At 44.6% G+C, this 20,814-nt stretch overlaps 4 protein-coding genes across 5 annotated transcripts; 2 read left to right on the forward strand and 2 right to left on the reverse strand.

Annotated features, from left to right (window-relative positions):
- Nucleotides 1-61: 61 nt before the first annotated feature.
- LOC310806698 (immediate early response 3-interacting protein 1-like) lies at nucleotides 62-1,523 on the reverse strand. Its single transcript, XM_083672895.1, has 3 exons — nucleotides 1,362-1,523; nucleotides 1,121-1,222; nucleotides 62-679 (listed from the first exon to the last, which is right to left on the reverse strand). The coding sequence occupies exons 1-3, from the start codon at nucleotides 1,450-1,452 to the stop codon at nucleotides 624-626; spliced, it is 249 nt and encodes an 82-aa protein (XP_083529021.1). The 5' UTR covers nucleotides 1,453-1,523; the 3' UTR covers nucleotides 62-623.
- A 434-nt stretch (nucleotides 1,524-1,957) lies between these two features.
- Nucleotides 1,958-10,718, reverse strand: LOC310806772 (mothers against decapentaplegic homolog 2-like). Of its 2 annotated transcripts, none has more exons than XM_083673012.1 (11): nucleotides 10,493-10,718; nucleotides 9,212-9,677; nucleotides 7,785-7,874; nucleotides 7,303-7,496; nucleotides 6,657-6,791; nucleotides 6,493-6,552; nucleotides 6,317-6,373; nucleotides 5,892-6,104; nucleotides 5,224-5,361; nucleotides 4,716-4,860; nucleotides 1,958-4,182 (listed from the first exon to the last, which is right to left on the reverse strand). In XM_083673012.1, the coding sequence occupies exons 2-11, from the start codon at nucleotides 9,445-9,447 to the stop codon at nucleotides 4,059-4,061; spliced, it is 1,392 nt and encodes a 463-aa protein (XP_083529138.1). In that variant the 5' UTR covers nucleotides 9,448-9,677; nucleotides 10,493-10,718; the 3' UTR covers nucleotides 1,958-4,058. The 2 variants fall into 2 exon arrangements, with proteins under 2 accessions (XP_083529138.1, XP_083529137.1); XM_083673011.1 differs by having other exon boundaries at nucleotides 6,481-6,552.
- Nucleotides 10,719-10,949: 231 nt separating this feature from the next.
- Nucleotides 10,950-15,224, forward strand: LOC310806961 (uncharacterized protein). The gene is made up of 8 exons (XM_083673242.1): nucleotides 10,950-11,058; nucleotides 11,548-11,706; nucleotides 12,011-12,226; nucleotides 12,490-12,672; nucleotides 13,066-13,281; nucleotides 13,553-13,782; nucleotides 14,180-14,309; nucleotides 14,715-15,224. The coding sequence occupies exons 2-8, from the start codon at nucleotides 11,574-11,576 to the stop codon at nucleotides 14,930-14,932; spliced, it is 1,326 nt and encodes a 441-aa protein (XP_083529368.1). The 5' UTR covers nucleotides 10,950-11,058; nucleotides 11,548-11,573; the 3' UTR covers nucleotides 14,933-15,224.
- A 1,139-nt stretch (nucleotides 15,225-16,363) lies between these two features.
- LOC310806653 (low-density lipoprotein receptor-related protein 6-like) lies at nucleotides 16,364-19,990 on the forward strand. Its single transcript, XM_083672832.1, has 9 exons — nucleotides 16,364-16,606; nucleotides 16,807-17,007; nucleotides 17,276-17,825; nucleotides 17,989-18,108; nucleotides 18,354-18,461; nucleotides 18,764-18,997; nucleotides 19,184-19,541; nucleotides 19,749-19,851; nucleotides 19,951-19,990. Exons 1-9 carry the CDS (start codon nucleotides 16,373-16,375, stop codon nucleotides 19,972-19,974), a joined length of 1,932 nt encoding a protein of 643 aa, XP_083528958.1. The 5' UTR covers nucleotides 16,364-16,372; the 3' UTR covers nucleotides 19,975-19,990.
- The last annotated feature ends 824 nt before the right edge of the window (nucleotides 19,991-20,814 follow it).

Consider the following 20,814-nt stretch of genomic DNA (forward strand, 5'->3'; position numbering starts at 1 on the left):
TAGGGAATGATGTTCCCAAAGTTTTAGGATGGTTGTAAACTTGTGAAGAAACTCAAGAATAATAATTTAAAAACTCTTTATTTCTCAAGGAATTGAGAGAAAGTTACATCCGTAAACAGTCAAAACATAATTTACTTGTCAAGTATGACACACTAATCTCGATGTAGGTCCATTACTGACATGTAGGTGACAAACAATGGCCTTTTTACAGGAAGATGGAATAAGCAGAAGACATACCATACAGTACACAATAGTAAATGTGATCTAACCACCAGTCCATTATAGCATTGAGAGCCATGAATGCCGTTCTGTGTAAATTATTGTTTTAGACATTGTGAAAATGACAGCAACCGTAGGCACTTATGGTAGACTGTTTTTCACTCAATCATAACTAACTGGCATCTTTCTAAATGGAGTAGGCCTAAACCAGATTGTTTTTGCATTCATCCTGTTAATTGGCGTGGCCATGTACAGTGTGAATAAACAACTTGACGTATAATTTTTGCAGTTTTTTTTGTGGTGCATAAAAGTGCAAGTGATTCCTGGAGCCATGGATCCATCCTCCTGAGAGTGCCTTGTTGCCTGGTTGTACTGTACATTCCGTAGAGACTGGAGACTTCTCCTCAACCAAACAGCAGCAACAACACAATGCAGACTGCATTTACTGCTATCAAGGGCACTGCAGGACAAAAGAGAACATGATTCATTGATGATTAACATCACAGATAAGTCCGAATTCAGCAATCCTGTGTGTGTGTGTGTGTGTGTGTGTGTGTGTGTGTGTGTAGCCTACTTTTACTCGTTTACTCAATAGTGAGATCCAGGACGAGGGTGTATGCATGTGTGTGTGTATGTATGTATGTATGTATGTATGTATGTATGTATGTATGTATGTTCTATCGAGGCCTACAATATGTCCTACAGTACTGGTAAAGGCTATAATAGTAGTACAATAGTATCCAAACATGTTACCTCTCAATAAGTCTATGAGGCGTGGCATATTGGGTTGCCACTGTAGTAAAGTAGAGCCAAAATCTTTAGAAAACATATAGATATATAAGACAATACTCTTCATTCAGATGTAGCATTTCCACCATCTCTGGTGGGTTTAGGGCCATACCTCTCATCACCGTCCTCACGGAGCGGACAAGGTTCATGAGTTGTACTTTGATGCCTGGTTCATCTCCGAACCCTCCAACACTTTGGTCCACACCCCAGCCGACTAAAGGAAAGTCATACACACACATTCAAGCAATCAGTTCATTTTAAGGGGATCACAAATGGAGAGAGAACCGAATGTTAGCCGGCTAATATGGGCAGCAGTGTCCAGACATAAAAGCAGACTGACAGTAGTTACTTACTTTTACTTAAAAATCTCTCTTCGTGCAACACAGCGACCGCATTGACACACAAAATCGCCGCTTGAATAAGTGAATATAATGTAAAGGCCATGTTAATGAAGTACTACAGCTGTGTGTTAGCCGGTTAGCTGTTAGCGCTAAAGACCCACGTAGCTATTTACATCTGACGTAGCCCGAATGTATGGTAGCTTGAGAAGGACAAACTGCGCGAGACACAAGTCCATCGCAACACAAAACTCAATGACAGCCTGTGATGGACATTCATTGACATTTACATTGATGCCATTTAGCAGACGCCTTTATCCAAAGCGACTTATAACAAATACATTTGTTTAAGTAAGTGAATCCTCTATCCATCAGTCATCATAAGATAAAGTAATCAATGCTTTTAAAAAAAAATATATATATATATATAAAGAAACTTGTACAGGGGGGGGTATTGGGGGTGAAGAGGTCTTTAGGAGGGATGAAGAGGTCTGTAGGAGGGACATTTAAAGACGTTGGTGTCAATTTGGTGTCAATATACTATAGGAAATGCATTTCATTGCTTGATATTGACATGACTATCGATAAAGATAGGACAAAAGACAAGGTCGTCATGAGAATAAAAATCTTTATTAGTGTTTTATGAAGTCTGCATAATATGCCACACGCCTGAGAAGCTTATGGTCAGAAAAGAACTGCTCTATCAATACCGCCCTCTACTGGTAAAACAACTGCGACAACTACTGTACTGACTGCTTTGCAAAAAGATTTTACTGTTAAATACACACATACTGTACTACTGTTATGTATATGTACTTCTGGTCCACTTCAGATTTGTTATGTACTCTCTTCACATTCATATCTTGTAGGCCAAAGATAAAAAGACTTTAACACTGTACCCTAACACATGGTTCAGTTCTCCAAATCCAAACTCACTAGTTGCACTTACAAAGTACAATCACTAGTGCCGTAAGGTAAACACATTAACATCAATAAAGGAGAAGGGAGAAAACAGATGTTAAAAAATCTTGCAACAGCCACAAAATGACAATAATGGCAAACTGCAAGCCCATAGTCTTGTTGAACATACTGTATTTTATAGACATGAACAAATACAATACACACACTAATACAGAATGTCCCAGTGTGCAGATTCATTCTCTCTTCCTTTTTGATGTAAGAAAATGGAAAACTGCCATGTTTCTGTAACATGTGAGAATCAATGTTTTCTGGTTGACCTTTAATCCTCTACTAAGCATCAAATGGCTTCAAGAAGTCAAATGTGTGTTTCAAAAGTGAAGAGAACAATGACTCATGTTCATACATGTCCCTGGAGTCAAAAAAAAAACACTGTGGGAAAGCAGACCTTTACAGGCATTTCAGAACTTTGATGTGTACTTTTAATGCATAAACAAAAAACTGTCTACATTATGTGGGACAGTGATTTTCTTAACAGGGCAAGAGCTTAAATTGGAATTAGATTCGAATTGAACCTTAAAAGATAAACACAGGAATGATCCATGATTGCGAGCCATGTCACTTCAAAACAGGCGTAGTCTTGAAAATATTTCTTTAATAAAAAGTGAACGACAGAAAATCTTTAAGTATATTTATATATAAAAATACATGAGAATACAAAAAAGTAGCAAAAGAAAGGGGATATAGGCTAAAAACAATATACTGTAGAACGAAATTCATTGATACCTTCAATTCTCCAAGTGAAATAACCTTTTAATAATTCACCTCGAGAGACCCGGACACCCAGTGACACGTCAAAAACGCTTTACAGCTGATATTCTCTGGTCCCTGCCCAGTGCATCCGGACCAAACCGAGTCCAGAACTTACTAGCCTGCATTTGTAGGCTCTGTATGGTGCAAATGAAACATACATAGAACACTGAGGGTGCCATATAATGACAAAGAGATCAAATATAAACTACAGCCAGATCGATTTTGCAGTTTGTTTAGTCTTTCTTTTTGCTAAACATTCCTAGACGTCCATTAAGGGGTGTGTCTTATAACGACACAAATCTGGAATTAAAAAAAGGAAATATTCTGACTAAAGGGTGAAAGACTCAATTAGGCAATTCAATTCTAAAAACATCGTTTAGCATTTCCCTTAGAGGAGAAAGGGGATAAAGGCCATCATAATTTCTTAACCAAGTTAACCCTCCCCCCCCCCCAAAAAAAAGAAAGGACCAAGTTTCCCAGAGAAAAGTTACTTCATGGTCAAAAGGATGGGTGGGTAGAACCTAAATCATTTTAGCATTCACCCTCGTGTTACGCATAAAAGCATTCTCCAATATTGAGAAACTATTTGCAGATATTTTTTTTTGGTATTTCCCCAGCTCCCAGCAACAATTCATCCCTGGACTTTAAAACCAATATACATTTCATTTGTACCACAAATAGTCTAATATTAAGAATTTGGGGAAAAGCAATTTAACAAGGTGCATGACAAAGATGGGTAACAAAGTGCCAAATTCTATTCTGAAAAGTCTGTCTCACAGTGTGTGTGTGTGTGTGTGTGTGTGTGTGTGTGTGTGTGTGTATGTGTGTGCGTTCTGACAGGGACGTGGAGCTAGGCCACAAATACTATGAAGTATGTTACAGAAATTCATTCTGCAGTTTTTTTTTTCCCCCCATGATTGGACTCACAAGTTAGAATATCATGATCTTTGTGTGAGTGACATTTTGGGTTGTTTTCTAGCATTATGACATACTGGAGCAGCGTACAGAGGGGGAACCCATCTGGGTCAGAACTTTGTCCAGCCATTGCAGGGGTCCATTCAAATGCAGTTCAATCCAGCAGGGAGTGCTTGTGACAGTCTGCCGTCTGAAAGACAAAACATAAACAACAAACCCAATCACTAAAACGCCAAACATTTTAAAAGCAAATGAGTCTAAGATGTTCCTATTTCCTTGGTAGTAAGTCATGTAGTGACTGGTGGAGAGTAGGAGGGCAAATTACATTTAAAAACCTTCTCAAACTCCTCAGTCCTCACAAACATTCCAAACATTCTACAAATCCAGAGAAAAAAGAGAGTGTAACCGACAAACTAACTATGTAACTAGCGGTGTGTGCAACAAATACCTCTAGAGTCTAGTCTAAACGTAAGGTTACATGTATGTTTCTCCTCGTAACAGAAGTCCCAAGTGTGGGTGTATCGTATCTTTGACCTACTAGATGTGTAACAATTCCAACTGCTATGACGTTGAAGTGAACGGATATTATTTGGAACCCTCTCCCCCCCCCCCCCCCCCCAACTGCCCTCTTCCCCCCCAACTGCCCTCCTCTTGCTATGCCGTATGCCACAGTACCATTGTACCACGTTCTATTTCAGTAACAAGTCAATCATCAGCGCTTGCCTGTACTCTGCTCCCCAGCCTTTGACAAAGCTCATGCGGATGGTGCACATCCTGGTGAGCTGGTAGACGGCCTCAAAGCCTTGGTTCACTGACTGGGCCAGTAACGCTGCAAACTCCTGGTTGTTGAAGATCTTCAGGTTACAACCTAAGGGGCAAAGGGGAGGAGAGGACGGTTTCAAACAAGGTCAGAGCCGACGATGCATCGGCTTTGCTGAAAAGATAAAAGACATGAACACCTGAAGTATCTCCCGATCTTCCGGGGACGGGTTTTGAGATAACAATCTGGTTTTGGAGAAAGCTAAACATTCGGGTGTAATTAACGTGGAATGTAAATGTTATTGGATTTCCCAAAGGACGCGCCATTCAGAAAACAATGGAATGTTGCAACGCCGATTAGAAAATAATAACCCAGTAGATAATAAAACCCCACCACAGTATGACAACACAACTTGGAACTTTGCCTCTTTGTATGTTTATAGGAGTGGGATGTGTTCTTCCCTCCGCTTACCTGGTGGAATTTTGCACACTGTCGCTGGGTGCCACCCATAACGCTGGTTGCAGTTCGGACTCTGAACAAAGATGGCGCTGTCACTCAGACACTCAGCAAACACCTCCCCACCAATGTAGTACAGCCTCACTCCTCTTCCTATGGAAATATAAAACATAACACTTAAAGCATTTCATGCATTATGCTCCTCGGGTTGAATAATACTGACACAATGTTTTAAAGACATTTTTAATGTCTTTAAGGTAGCATATTCAAACATGACAGAAAATGTGTGAAAAAGCGTGAAAAATGATGAATGATTTTCTTTTCTCCCCTTTCTTAACCATAGCTGATAATACTTCTTATAAATACTGATATTGAATAAGAGAAATAACATGATTAGCATCGTCAGAATGTTCCGTAGTCTAAACACCTGGCATTTCTGCTACAAGCCACTGCTCCGGGTAGTTTGTTTTAGTTTTTAGGGCATTTCTGCCTAATTGGGATAGGGACAGTAGCAATTGACAGGAAGGATGGGTGAGAGAGAGGAGGCATGATATGCAAGATATGTCGAGGGTCGGAATCGAACCAGGAACCTTGTGATTATGTGGTATGCGCCTTAGTGTTCTACGCCACGAAGCGCCCCCCTGCTCCGGGTAGTTTAATCCTTTTTACAAATCCTGTTGTACCTATGTGCCTCCTGGTCATCTCAACGGTGGCGTTCCTGTTGACGTTGGAGAGCAGGCCCAGACAGAAGCGCTCCGAGTTGGAAGGGTCTGTGAATCCGTCCACAGTCAGCGAGGGCTGGGAGGCGTGGAAGGTCTCTCCAACGCGCTGGTTCAGCTCGTAATAAGCTATAGAGCACCAGAACGCTGGCTCGGAGTACGTCACCGGCTGCAGGTCTGCGCAGAACGATGACAAAAGTCCAAGTTATGGGGACGGAGACATGTCATACAATGAGGAAACGTCACGTTTCGATTGGGGAAAACGATCTTCATTGCGGGTACTGGCCCGTCACAAAAAAATAACTACTTCATAATGTTTGGAAAACTACTAAAACAAAGCAACTGATCGTTCAGCCATAATAGCTGGTCGAAGAGGCGGTTCATCTTACCCATGCTGTGATTGACAGGGGACAGGGTGCTGCTGGGGGACAATTCCGCAGGAGAACCTGAGCATGGAGAAAACAGTACAAGTTTAATGGGTAGTTTGTACACCAGTATATTTCAATGTTAAAAGTTAAAGTTTTCTCTATTATTTCTAGTTAAGCAAACATACCTGTATCCATACTTTGATTCTGTTGATCACTAGCTTCCCCATCCTCACTTATGTATCCAGGTGGTGGTGTTTCTATAGTAAGGGGCAGAGAGAAAGCCGATGAGCTGAAAGCGGTAGCTCGTTGTCGTAAAAAGAACCATACATCTGCATCTCAAAATCTTGTCAGGTGGACAAACCTGGTATATAGTTATTTGGAGGTTCGATCCCCGCAGGAAAGTTTGTGTTCTCGGGTATGGAATGAGTGTAGTCATCCAGGGGTGGCAGTTCTGTCAGGATTTCTGAGTGTCTTGGCACAAGCACAGGAGGCAGAACTAGAGGAGAGGCAGACAGAGCATTCTTTAGTATTACACATTACAAGTTAAAGGCCCATGCCAGCCAATTTTGCTTCCTGGGTCTTGTAAAAAAATACTTAAGAACGGAGGCGGTGTTGATGTTGTCATTCACAGAGCATTCAAGGGGTTTCGGAGGGTGATATTTGACTGGAAATTGTTCTAGGAGGAGCTAAGAAAATTGAATTTACTGCCCAAAATACACATACTTTGACCTAAATAGCCATTTTGGGACTTGAACCATTACGCAATACCATTGTGCAGCCCCTGGATGTCATATATCAGCGAAAAAACATAAACATGACTAATGTGGGCCTTCAAAAGAGATGTATCTTTAAAACATATGTTTAAGAGAATACGATAACCACTGACTGAGGCTTTTCTCATGCTGTGGACAACGTAACAACCGCCAACTAATCAACATGGGTATTGATAGAATCTTCCAAAACAGCAGCATCAACATGATGACACAGTGACTCTACAGACAACATACCTGGGGTCTCCACCCTCTGGTAGTGGTAGGGGTTGATGCACACCTCGTCCTTCTTGAGATGAAAGGCATACTCACAGGCCTCCATGGCCCGCAGCTCATGATGACTGTGAAGGTCTGGCCATCGCCACAGGCGGCAGTAGATGACATGAGGAAGACCCTTCCGGTGGGAAACTTGCAGGCGCCCATCCAGGGATCTGATAGGAGGTCAGCGGGGGAAATAGGTGAGAGAAGTGGGTGCGGGGAAGGGGAAGGGGAGATGACAGAAAGGGCCATCCACAGAGATGCAGGTGGCCAGGTACACAAAGGTTGGGAGTGGGGAGGGGGAGGGGGAGGGGGGTAGTGATGAGAATGATAAGAGGTGAGGATGAAAGTTGGGTTTCCGATTGTCCCTCACGCCCCCCCCCCCTTCCCCCCCCCCCGAAATGATAACGTCCCACATCAAGGTTGTATGTAGCACACACACAACAGTTGAAGATATTCACCTGGTTTGGTCAGGGTAGCTGTATAGGCCTGAGGTATCCCACTGTTCTATCGTATTTGGTGTACTCAGTCCCCATATTTCAGAGCAATTGCTGTGCACAAACAAAACAAAAACAAAATGATAAACATGGGACATGGATCATTCAGAAATACCAGTATGGGTAATGTAAACAATTAAAAGGCCTCTTTTATAAGAGTCGTTTTTTTTTCAAATAGGCATCTAATTCATTGTCGTCAAGAGAACTGAAAGAGAGACACCTCATCGAATAAGAGAAGCCTTTTGACCGAATTAAGGAAAACAACAATGTAAAATGGAATACACTAATACATACAAAGAAACTGCTGGCGAGATAAAGATTATTCTCAAAGACTAGTGTGGCATTGTAGAAAAAAATTCGAAATAACTGAAACTTTTCCACTACAGCTGTGTCGGTCGGAAGTACTGGACTTATCTTGAGACATTCAAGTAAACATAGAAGACACAATGGGACAAAAGAAAAGGAGGGAGCAACCTTGGAAAAAAAGTACATTTCCATTTCAAATAACCCTTGAAATTTCCATGATTCTAATGGACACACATACATAGGAATGATCAGAAAAGTAAGTCACGAAAACATGGAATGGGGAAAACATGACAATGATCGTTTGCTGCTGGACTAACAATTGTTAATTTTCCTGAATCTGAATTCAGATCTGATATCTCTGAAGTGGGACTGACTGAATAGCGTAAGTTCCTATCAGATTCCTAAAATAACTGTAAAACGTAGATGTCCTCCCTCCCCCTAAGTCACTGAAACAATGTGGAGATTTGCGAGTTGCAGAAATTCGTCTTTCAATTTCTTAGCAAGGGCATCGTTTCAATTAGGCTAAACATATAGTACAAACGTAGCACAGCAGCATAGTCCTATGTCTTTTGTCAACAAAATCTAGGTCTATAGGACTTACTCAACAGACATAAGGTGGACGGCTTACGGCTGTCCTCAACGGCTCATCACTGTATAACAAAGTCTCTAAACACAATGTTGGTTCCCAGAGAACATGGTCTGGGACATCAAGGCTGACTGGCTGATAAGAAGAATGTTCTTCTCACCCTATGCTTCCCTCCTCCCTGTCAGACCAGTGCAACACACACACGCCTCAATAGGGAACTAAAAATCTAGCTACTACTGCAACACCAGTTCTGAGATTTCTAGACTGGAAGACTAAAATGAGTCTATGGGGGGGTGCAAGATCTCTGTGTGTTGGGGTCCTTCTGCATGTTCCATGCTGATGAGGTTACTGGTGTGTTTGCAGACAATTACATGCAATCAACTCACAGGTGAAGTACTACTGCTGCTCTCAGCCCTAGCAAACTGGGAGTTTATGGTGCACGGTGGTTGTAATCAGCGCCATACATGATCTAAGCAGACTCTGGTTCTGTGCTGCGTACCTGGGGATGGTGACACACTTGGTGTTGCAGTTCTGTGTGGTGATGGCCTTCTCCAGCTCATCCAGCTGGCCTGTCTTCTTCAGCTTCTTCACCAGGCTCTTGACCGCCTTCTCACACCACTTCTCCTCCTGGCCATTCTGCTCTCCACCCCCTGCTCCTCCAGGGCCGCTGGCAGACTTCTTCCACCCAAGCAACCTCTTCACAACCGGCGGGGTGAAAGGCAAGATGGAGGACATTTTGGGTGTAGCGCGGAGTCTTGAGAGAACTCAAACACACACACACGCATGCACGCACGCACGTGCGCACACACACGCGCACACGCACACACACACACACACACACACAGAGGCAGAGGGGACCTGGAGGAACAGTTTAGCCCTTGCTCTGGTGTGGTCCCTCAATACGTGAGGAATCACAGGGCTGGTGTGAGTAGGCAAGCACGATATGTTCGTTGGCGATAAGATACCTAGGGAGAGGAATTCAGAACAGAAGAACACAGTATTACAGGCCAGAACACGATAGTGTGTGAATATCAAGTCACAGGTTCCAATGACGTGCAAGCCTCAGCTCCCTGTCCCAGGTGAATGAGGGGTCTTAGAAAAACTCCATAAACCGCACCATCAACATCCTTTTGTCAGCAACAATTGTCGTTACATAACAGATCTCAGATCATAATAGAAGCGACTTCAGCATAATAGAGAGGCAAAATCAGTGAACTGTTACAGGCTCGATACTAGACAACTCGTTCACTGTCAATGTTGGCAAATCACTCTAGCTAGCGGTAGCTAGGTCAAAACAAAACAGGCCGGTTGGACTGTATTCTCGGTATCTTAAAACACGAATTTAGTCAATTTAGCTGGCTAAATAAGCCAGTTATCAATCGCATACTTATGAAAAGAGATGTTGGGCACGTGATGATTGATAGGGTAACGTTAGTCCATGAGCTAATAGCTAAAAGCCTTTTGTTATGGCATAGAAAACAGGCGCAACAATTAGCTTGGCTAGCAAGGCTCGGAATTGGAAAATAGCTGGCTAGCTAACCAGCAACAATGAGCCACAACTGTGGGATGCAAAGATGCAAAGGTGCACCACCACCACCGTTTCTGATTAGACAAGCAACGACTGCGATTGTTTCAAGCCACGATTCTAACGTTAGCTAGCTTAGCTAGCTAGCTAGCGAGCCAGCGAAACTAGCAGTGACAGGCTTCTGATCGCTAACACCATTAGCTAACACACATCACATCAAAGTCGAGTAGACAATTAAAAGCGTTGCATTTTTACCCCTGGTAATGAGACTCGCGAAGTCCTCTCTGTGTAAAGAGATGGGTGGAATATATACAAAGAAAAACCTGCTGGAACCAAATGGCTAGTTTTCCTTTTTTTTTTTTTTTTAACAAAACAAAAAAACAACCCCAAAACAAACGATCGCTCACTCAATGTATTTCGACAGGAGATTGTTGCCTTTTCTCTCAAGTCGGATGATAACTGGCTAGCGAGCTAGCTAGCCCCACAATCTAGGTGGACCCGCACAGCAAGACACCCAAGCAAGATAGCTGCATCCACAATCTTAACCCCTCCCATTCTCATTTGATAGGGTAAAGGAGGACCGTGGTACGGTTTTCTTGCACGGTATTGGTGTACAGCCCTGTCAATTGTCAGTGTTTATTTGACAGCATGGTTTGTCATCTGTCATTGTCGAGCCGAGCCAAGCCATTCTTCTCTTTGTTGTTTTGAAGCTATGTTCTATGTAGTTTCTACATATCAGAGGTGTGAGGAAGGAAATTCATTTCCGCACATTGCAGAGTGCCAAAAAGTCAAGGAAGGAATCACTTGGTCCATATGATGAGGTTTGATGTGTGTGTGTGTGTGTGTGTGGGGGGGGGGGATCATGTCACTTCTGTGATGATACATCAACTACTCATAGTAGATAGATCAATGGGTAGCAATCATTTATGATCCATCAGGATACTATACAAACCTTGACCATGATTCACCCATAGCTCCTCCCACTCAAGTCACTAATGGGTTCAATCAGACTGTATTGCCCTCACCTGTCATTATAAAAATGCTTAACCTGATCACCTATAGCACTTGGTCCACTTGCATTAACTGCAAGCATGGCTTTATTTTTGCTTGTGTGCTTGTTGATATTGGAGTTCTCAGGCCCTTTACCAGGTGAGAAATACAGTTACCAAAACTGTTTTAATTCCACTCCTTCTCCTGCTGTGGTTCACTAAATGGATCTGTCAGACTGTTTCATTGTTTTCTATCCTTACCTTTAGACTGGATGAGGTTTTTTTGTTGTTTTTTTGTGATTGTGGACTTCTTCCAAACAGTTGAATCAGCAGAGGTGCAGGCCCCCATGAAATGCAGCCTGGGCAGTAAACCTTGCAAAGATGGGAAGGAGTGTGTTCTCTACAACCATGTGTGTGATGGAGAGGCTGACTGCAGGGACGGCTCGGATGAAGAGGACTGCGTTGTGGAATGTAACAAAGGTAAAAAAAAAAAATTTTGTTTGTATTCTACACAGACCCCACACACGTCCACACATGTCCTCTGTGGCTCAGTTGGTAGAGCATGGCGCTGACAGCGCTTAGGTTGTGGGTTTGATTCTCGCTGGGACCATATATACTGAGAAATATATGGTCTCACTGCAATGTAAGTTGCTTTGGATAAAAGCATCAGCTAAATGGCATATATATATATATACATACACACACACACACATTCCAATATCTTCAGTAAAATTCCACAGTACTTTTTAAACACTTCCTGTGTTTGTGTTTTCCAATGATGTAGACCAGTTTCAGTGTGCCCATGGGAAGAAGTGCATTGACCAGAGGCAGGTGTGTGACGGGGCGGTCCACTGTCAGGACCGCTCTGATGAGATGGACTGCCTCAAGCCCATGGAGGGCTGTTCTCATCGCTGCGACGACAAGAGTCGCTGTATCCCCGACACCTTCCTCTGTGACGGAGAGAGGGACTGTCTGGACGGCACGGACGAGGCTGACTGCGGTGCGTTCTAGCCGTGACCGTGTGTGTGTGTGTGTGTATAAACCCTGGTGGAATTAGGTTTAACTGGGCTCTTCCAAATGGCATCACATTGTGCCTGACGGGTTGAATCCAGCCTGTGCTCCCTAATTCCCGCTCTTGCCTGGTTCCGATTTCTATTTGACCTTTTGATCACCACAGTCATTCATTCGCTACAGTAATCATGTTGAGCTAATATGATTCCCCATCCTCTTCTGATACTAAGGTCAGTATTCCACTCTTCCTAGGTTCCGATGCCACTGATGAGGACAGAGAGACCACCTCCATGGCTGCACCCCTCAAGTGCACTCTGGGATCTAAGTTTTGCCAGGACAAGACGGAGTGTGTTCTCTATAACCACGTGTGTGATGGAGAGGCAGACTGTAGGGACGGCTCAGACGAGGAAGAGTGTGTATTAGAATGTGAACATGGTAAGAATATCTGTGTGCACGCGCACACGTGTGAGACAATAGCCTATACATGTAGACAATCGTAGTTTGTATACTCCCTTTGGTTTGAATGAACTCCACTGCCCCCTAGTGTGCCAAATTGCTTACTGTAACACAACAGTTGGCAGTATTTGTTTTCTATGAGGAAAAGGGTGCACATCAAACATTTGTTTTACGATACATCAAATAAAGTGCTCAAACTGTGGCGAGTTTTCCCCGAAGGCTTCATAACAGTAAACTCGTCTTCCGTGGTCTACAATGATCTTAGTTTCCAGAAATCTATTGTAGCACTATCTCCCAGTTTGAGGATTTGACGTGCATGTTTGTCTCCTCCTGGTCACCATCTGACACTGTCCTGTGATTGGACGTCCTCAGGCCAGTTTCAGTGTGCCCATGGGAAGAAGTGCATTGACCAGAGGCAGGTGTGTGACGGGGCGGTCCACTGTCAGGACCGCTCTGATGAGATGGACTGCCTCAAGCCCATGGAGGGCTGTTCTCATCGCTGCGACGACAAGAGTCGCTGTATCCCCGACACCTTCCTCTGTGACGGAGAGAGGGACTGTCTGGATGGCACGGACGAGGCCGACTGCGGTAAGTCCGTCCCTCCCCAGGAACTAAACCGGTGAGCCAAACTTGTGCTACGGCAGAATATCTTGCCCCCCCCCTCACACTCATTTCTCACGGCCATTGATCTTTAGGTAGCAATGATAATGGTAGAAATTCCCACCCGGGGACTCTACTACACAATAATCAAGGGATTTGATTTAGCTTACACCTATCCAGTCCTGGTCAGATCAGGGATTTTTGCTTCGAAGTTCATATCCCAGAGTTATTGTCCCCCCTCCCCTCTCTCTCTCCATAGCCAATGAGAGCTGCAGTGTTGGAGAGTTCCGTTGCGCCCCTGGCCAGTGTGTGTCCATTAGCATGCGCTGCGACGGGCATCCTGACTGTTTGAATCGCTTGGACGAAGAAGGCTGCGCCGAGCCCCCAGAGTGCAAGACCAAGCACCGCTGCCCCCACAGCCAGGAGTGTCTGTTGGAGGAGTGGCTCTGCGACGGGGATAAGGACTGCAAAGATGGAACTGATGAGGAGGTGGGGGGGGGAAATGTGATGTGGTACAATGTAAAACCTATGATACTACATTTACATTTATGGCATTTAGCAGAGGCCTTTATTTAAAGCGACTTACAACAAATACATTTGTTTAAGTGAATCATCTGTCAAGTAAAGTGAATCATCTATCCATCAGTCATCATAAGATGAAGTAATTAATGCTCGGACCAGGGTCCATAGGCAGTCACAATGCTAGAAGAGGAATTCTTTTTATTAACAGGAGAGAAACTTGTACAGGGGGCTAGTAGAGGTGAAGAGGTCTTTAGGAGGGACCGTTAAGATGTAGCCTGAAGAGATGGGTCTTCAATCCACGGCGGAAGATTGGTAGTGAGCTACAGTGTGTGTGTGGTAACTCATAAATGGATCCGTCTTTCAGGACTGTAAGGTGGTCCAGGTGACATGTGGAGAGTTCCAGTGGCCCTGTGCCTCCAAGAGCCAGTGTGTCCCTGCAGCATGGAGGTGTGACGGCATGAAGGACTGTGATGATGGAAGTGACGAGGCAGGATGTGAGTTTTCTTTTTTTTCTTTATTCAACATAAATCTACATTATTTGTAGTAATTGAAATGAGGGGGGACTATGAAGGACACATTTCCTTAGCAAACGGAACATGCAGTACCAGTCAAAAGTTTGGACACACCTTGCCAAGAGTGTGCAAAGTTGTCATCAAAGCAAAAGGTGGCTACTTTGACGAATCTAAAATATTAACCATATTCTGGTTTGTTTAACACTTTTTTGTTTACTACATAATTCCATATGTGTTCCTTCATAGTTTTTATGTCTTCAATATTAATCTACAATGTAGAAAATAATTTAAAAAAATAAAGAAAAACCATTGAATGAGAAGGTGTGTCCAAACTTTTGACTGGTACTGTAGATGTGATGGGAGTGTGTGTGTGTGTGTGTGTGTCAGGTGTTGCAGAGACATGTTCCCCTCGCCAGTTCCAGTGTGGTAGTAAGGCGTGTGTAGATACAGCCCTGGTGTGTAACAGGGTGGCCGACTGCACTGACGGCTCTGATGAGGGTGGTGACTGCCAGACCAAGTGTCCCAGCCCTGACAAAGCCCAATGCGCCCAGGAATGCTACAGCACGCCACTGGGAACGGTGGGGATTGATAACACCGCCTCTTAACTTGCGTTCGAGATTATCCTGCTTACTTTGATCACATTCTAACTTCAACCATGTCTTTGTTGTTTTTACTGTGTCGTGTATCAAGGTGTTTTTTTTTTTTTACTGGAAATACACTTTTAGTAAAGTCTGATTGGACTGTCTTTCACCCTCTCTGTTCACCGTGTGTCCCATGTAGAGGTGTAAGTGTCAGGTAGGTTACAGGCTCCAGGAGGACGCCGTGTCCTGTGTGGATGTTGATGAGTGTGAAGGCCGGCTCCCAGGTGTCTGCAGCCAATCATGCGTCAACACTCAGGGCTCCTATCTGTGTCAGTGCAACCGTGGTTATGTGCTGGAATCTGATGGACGCAGCTGCAAGATCACAGGTAATGTCTAACCCTTAAAAGCGGAGGAAAGAGATGCAGGAAAGGTTCAGTGAATGGACCTTGTACATGCAGGGCAGATGGGTCGGGGGGGGGAGGGAGGAGGAGAGTACATTATTTTATTTGTGTATGGCACTCTGCAGGCCCGGCCAACCCACTTGCTGTGTGTTTACCACAGGTGAGCCCTACCTGCTGGCATCTGTGCAGTCTGAGCTGTTCCTCTTTGGGCTGCGAAGCAGCAGTCTGGATGTCCTCATGTCCTCTGCCAAGAAAGCCATCCTCTCAGTGGACTATGACTGGAGAGAGCAGAAGGTGTTCTGGGTCAGTCTGGATTCCGAGAGCATCAAGTGGTCCTCTTTAGACCAGAAAAACAAAGGAACACTTGTCAAGGGTTAGTGTTATGATTTAAACGGGTTAATAATCGATAATGATGAAGAGACCTAAGACTGCTCAGGTCAGAGCAGTTTGGAACGAAGATGAATATGATTTTTTTTTTCATCTCTCTCCAGGCGTCAAGTCTGACTGCATTGCTGTCGACTGGGTCGGGAGAAACCTGTACTGGATTGATGGTGTGGGAAATCAGATTATTGCTATTGGATTAAACTCAACCATCACAAAGGCTCTAGACTACACAGTGATCCTTGACGAAGACTTTGAACAACCTCGCTCGCTGGCACTCCTGCCACAGAAGGGGTATGTTTTTATATCTGTGTGGCAGTGCCCAAGCAATAAGTCTGGGGGGGGAAGTACACAAAATGTTAGAATAATGCAGAGGGATCATTCTGACAAATGTCTAACATGGCTGTATATCTTAATCGAGGCCTTCATCATTTGTATTGGTTACCACCCAAACTCTGTCCTGTGCCAGGATCATGTTCTGGTCAGAGATCGGTAATGAGCCGAAGATTGAGCGTGCGGGGATGGATGGGTCCGAGCGGAGGGTTGTGGTCAGCCACAGCCTGAGCTGGCCAGGAGGCCTGGCCCTGGACGCTCTGGGAGACAGGATCTACTGGACGGATGAGAAACTCCAATGCATCGGCTCTGCCACGCTGGATGGAGGGGGCATCAAGGTACTGCAGAAATGAACAGTGCCTGGATGAGAAACTTATTGTCTTATTTGATTTTTTTTTTTGTCCTTTGCTACGTGCAGCTGCTGCAAATGAAGGAGACCGCCAACCCTTTCTCAGTCACGGTTTTCAATGACATGCTCTACTGGTCGGACACCAAGAGGAGAACAATCCAAGGAGCTCATAAAGTCACTGGAAAGAACCTCAAAGTTCTTTTCAAACAACCCGGACAGCCTTTTGCATTGAAAGTGAGTTGTTTTAGTGTTTGATCCATCTGGGGTATGTTTGATGTGTGTGTGATGTCGATATGCAGTGCCATGTTATCATATTATTGTGATATTTTGCCTGAATTAAATTAGAATCTGCAGTGATCATTTAAGAAATCTGTTTAAAATGGCTGTTTGGTGGCTGGATGGAGGTACTGATTGATGTCTTGTCTGTGCCACAGGTCATTCATCCGCTGCTGCAGGTGCGTGCTGATGGTCCATGTGAGAAACTTGCCTGCTCTCACCTGTGTGTGTTGGCCCCGGGGCCCAGAGCTGTCTGCAAGTGTCCCTCTGGTCTCCTCCTAGCCGACAATGGCCTCACCTGCTCCAACCTGGTCAACTCGGCATTCCTCCTGCTGCTGTCTCCCTCTGCTGTCACCCAGGTAGGGCTCTGTCAACTGAGGTGTTGCGCTTCCTTCAAACTGCCACCATTTGATACTGTCATGGTCCTCCCTCACTGAAAAACTCAGGAATGTTTAGGTAGTTTTGACCAAGCACTCTGTTAGCTGTGGTTTGAAAAAACAGACTTTGTTGTTTTTCACTCTTGTAAAATGATGCAGTTATTCAGAAATATTTTAAGCCCCCAAAGCTCTTTTTACCATTTTATTGAGACATTTGGAATTCCAATGCATCCCCCCCCTTGCTCTGTAGATCTACTTGCAGACCATGCAGAGCGGTGTGGGTCTGAAGGGCTGGCCTGAGCACCTGGCCCTGCAGCTGCCCGACATCAACAAGGCGGCCATGTTGGACTACACCCTGCGGGACCAGACCATGTACCTGGCCGACGCCGGCCAAGCCTCTGTTGGGCTCTTCAAGCTGAAGGAGGCCGGCATGGTTCCTCGCGGCCTCTTCCTGCAGCTCCAGGGGGATGTGGTCACGGCCCTGGCCTTGGACTGGATCACCCTCAACGTGTACTGGAGCAGCACCAAGCAGCCCCGCCTGCAGGTCACCTCCCCCGACGGAACACACACTGTTGTTCTGATCCAGGACGGGCTTGGCAGTCTAGAGTCTGTTGCCCTTCACCCTCCCAGTGGGAGACTTTGTTTTACCAACCTGGGGAAGCAGGTGGAAGGTGTCCAGGCGCAGGTGGAGTGTGCCTTCATGGACGGTGGGAATCGCACTGTGGCTTGTAAGGACACTGTGCAGCCCACCTCCCTCACCTTCTCCAATAAGGGCGACGAGATCTACTGGGCTGATATCGGTGAGGGGAAAACCCTCCCCTTCCTCTCTTAATTTGAGGTGGTGGATGAGGAAAATATGAAACTTTGAAATGCCCTTGACATGCTGCACCCAAAGACTTTTGCATTTATGTAGTTATGTTCTGCTGGCTCTTTATGTCTAAGAAAGACAATATTATGTTCCAGGTGTTGGCGTCATCGGTTCTGTTAAAATTGATGGGACTGGATACAAGGAGTTTAAGACCGGGGAAGGCTTGACCGCATTTGCCTTTAGCAACAACATGTTCCTCTGGGTGACAATCAGTGGTAATGTGAATCCTTCCTAACACCACCAGCATGTTGTGCTCTTTGACCAGAAGATGGCTCTACTTAGGCGATAATGCAGTGATAAATTAACTTCTGTGTTGTGCATTTAAGAATATCCTATTGATGTATTGAGAGGATCCTATTAGGATGAGAAGGATAATGAGCTTGATCCCAGGGGCCTTTCATAAACATGATTTTAGAGTAGATCAATGATTGAATAACTCGCTTGCTCCTTTTCTTCCCAGACACCACCAAAGTGTGGTACAGAGATGACCAACAGAAAAATAAGTTGTGGTTTGAGGTCAACTCTAGGGTTGTCAGTTTGAAGGCCTACAGCAAGTCCAGCCAGACAGGTACCCAGACAGATACACGCATACAGTCTTGTAGCCTGAAGAGATCATCTCACTACTGTACATCTTAACGGTCCCTCCTAAAGACCTCTTCCCCCCACTACCCCCCTGTGCAAGTTTCTCTCCTGTTAATTAAAAAAAAAAAAAACATTGAGCATTGATTACTTTATCTTATGATGACTGATGGATAAATGATTCACTTAAACAAATGTATTTGTAAGTCACTTTGGATAAAGGCGTCTGCTAAATGCTGTAAATGTAATGTGTGAAATTAAATGTTCTCACTTTGCCTTAACCATTAAAAGGCTCCAACTTCTGCTCTGTGGAGAATGGAAACTGCCATCAGCTGTGCCTGGCTGTTCCTGAGGGTCGGACATGCAGGTGTGCCCATGATCAAGTCTTGGTCAACAAGACCCACTGTACCCCGGACCAGCACTGCCCGGCTGGCAGCAGACCCTGTCTGGACGGCCACACATGCATCCCCAGTGGGAAGTTCTGTGACAGTCATCCTGACTGCCCTGACCACTCTGATGAGAACTGTGAGCCCTTTTACCATCAACGTGGCCCTAGAAAGTCAACACAATGTTGGAGTGTGGTTTAAAATCTTGTTCATTATCACCTGTAGAATGGAGGTTTTCAGATGTGTGTGTACCTAGACTGACTGAATATATTACAAAATTGGTGTAATGATTTTTCTCATTGATGGGGGTTGCACAATGTATCAGGTGCCCATCTCAAAGTGAAGTCTGGAGCCAAGCCCAGAGCTCCAACCCGGCCCCCTGCCCCACCTACCTCTGGCGCTCCTGCTAGCAGCACCAGCCTGGACACCAAGGGCCTGGTGAGGAACCTGGAAGCCCAGCACTGCAGCGAGAGGCGTTGTAGTGGGAATGGAGAGTGTGTGGAGACCAACGGGGAGACCTCCTGTGTCTGTGCTCTGGGGTACAGTGGAGACTCCTGTCAGGACCAGCTGGGGATGGCCATGCAAGGCCCGGTCCTCTACGGCGCCGTCGGCCTGTGTGCTGGGCTTGTTGTCATCGTTGTCCTGGCTGCAGTGATCAAAAAGAGGAAAACTGCAAACGCAAGGTAACTCCAACAGCTGGAGACAACACCACCACCCCCACCGAACACTTGGACACCACACATACCTGGTGGAGTATGCAGTGGACATCTGTAGCTTACACTCTGCCAACTGTTGGTAGTCGAAGAGTGATGCTTGATTTGGAGTGCATTCAGGGGAAAAAGGTATTATTCAGTTGAACATGTCTGAGCTCTTTTCCTCTCCATTCACAGGAGAGCCATCCCTTTAGTGAAGGAGACGAGTATGACTGACTTGGAGAAACGAGGACAGAACTCCTCCGCACAGCCTTCACCCAATGACGCCAACTTTGCAGAGGTAAGCTGCCTATTGTGTTACTGTGAGGTTTATAATTACAGTTGCTGTTACAAAGTTTTGTTTTGCCCCATAATATCTTGCTGTTTATTTTCTTCACAGGAAGTGGTATCCTCTGTGGATTAACGACGCAGAATGTTTCTACCAAATAAACATTTGTTGCATTTTTCAACATTGTTATTGTGTTTTTAATGTCAAGTATAGTGTGGTTCCACCTACAATTACATCTATTCCCATCTGTTCTTTCCCTAACTTTAGAATTAAAACATCTTGGTTACCTTTTATTTGACTGCCCAGGAACTTACTTACAAAGTACTGGGTAAAACCATTATTACCTGATAATTTTTATATTATTTACGTGCAGTTAGGTTTTTTTTTTTTCACTGACTCAAACACTTCCTTTGTACCGGGTAGTGAACTCACCCATCATGCCGAGTTCACTGGAAAGTTTCTTTGTTAATACACATTACCACATTACAATGAGACATCATGATTGCAAAACGTGTTAATTAGTCTGTGGCATTTTGGTGCTGAAATTAATTCAAATAATATCCCTGAGCTATATCTTATGGTCTGATGAGTCACTTTCTCTGTCTAATCATGTTGAATTGCGTGAGAAGGCACACATACTAGCTTTGCATGTGTGATTTACACTCACCGGCCACTTTATTAGGTACACCTTGCTAGTACCGGGTTGGACCCCCTTTTGCCTTCAGAACTGCCTTAATTCTTTGTGGCATAGATTCAACAAGGTGCTGGAAACATTCCTCTGAGATTTTGGTCCATATTGACATGATAACATCATGCAGTTGCTGCAGATTTGTCGGCTGCACATCCATGATGCGAATCTCCCATTCCACCACATCCCAAAGGTGCTCTATTGGATTGAGATCTGGTAACTGTGGAGGCCATTGGAGTAAAGTGAACTCATTGTCATGTTCAAGAAACTAGTTTGAGATGATGTGA

This window comes from Argentina silus (assembly GCF_951799395.1).
Source record: "Argentina silus genome assembly, chromosome: 7".
NCBI lineage: Eukaryota > Metazoa > Chordata > Actinopteri > Argentiniformes > Argentinidae > Argentina > Argentina silus.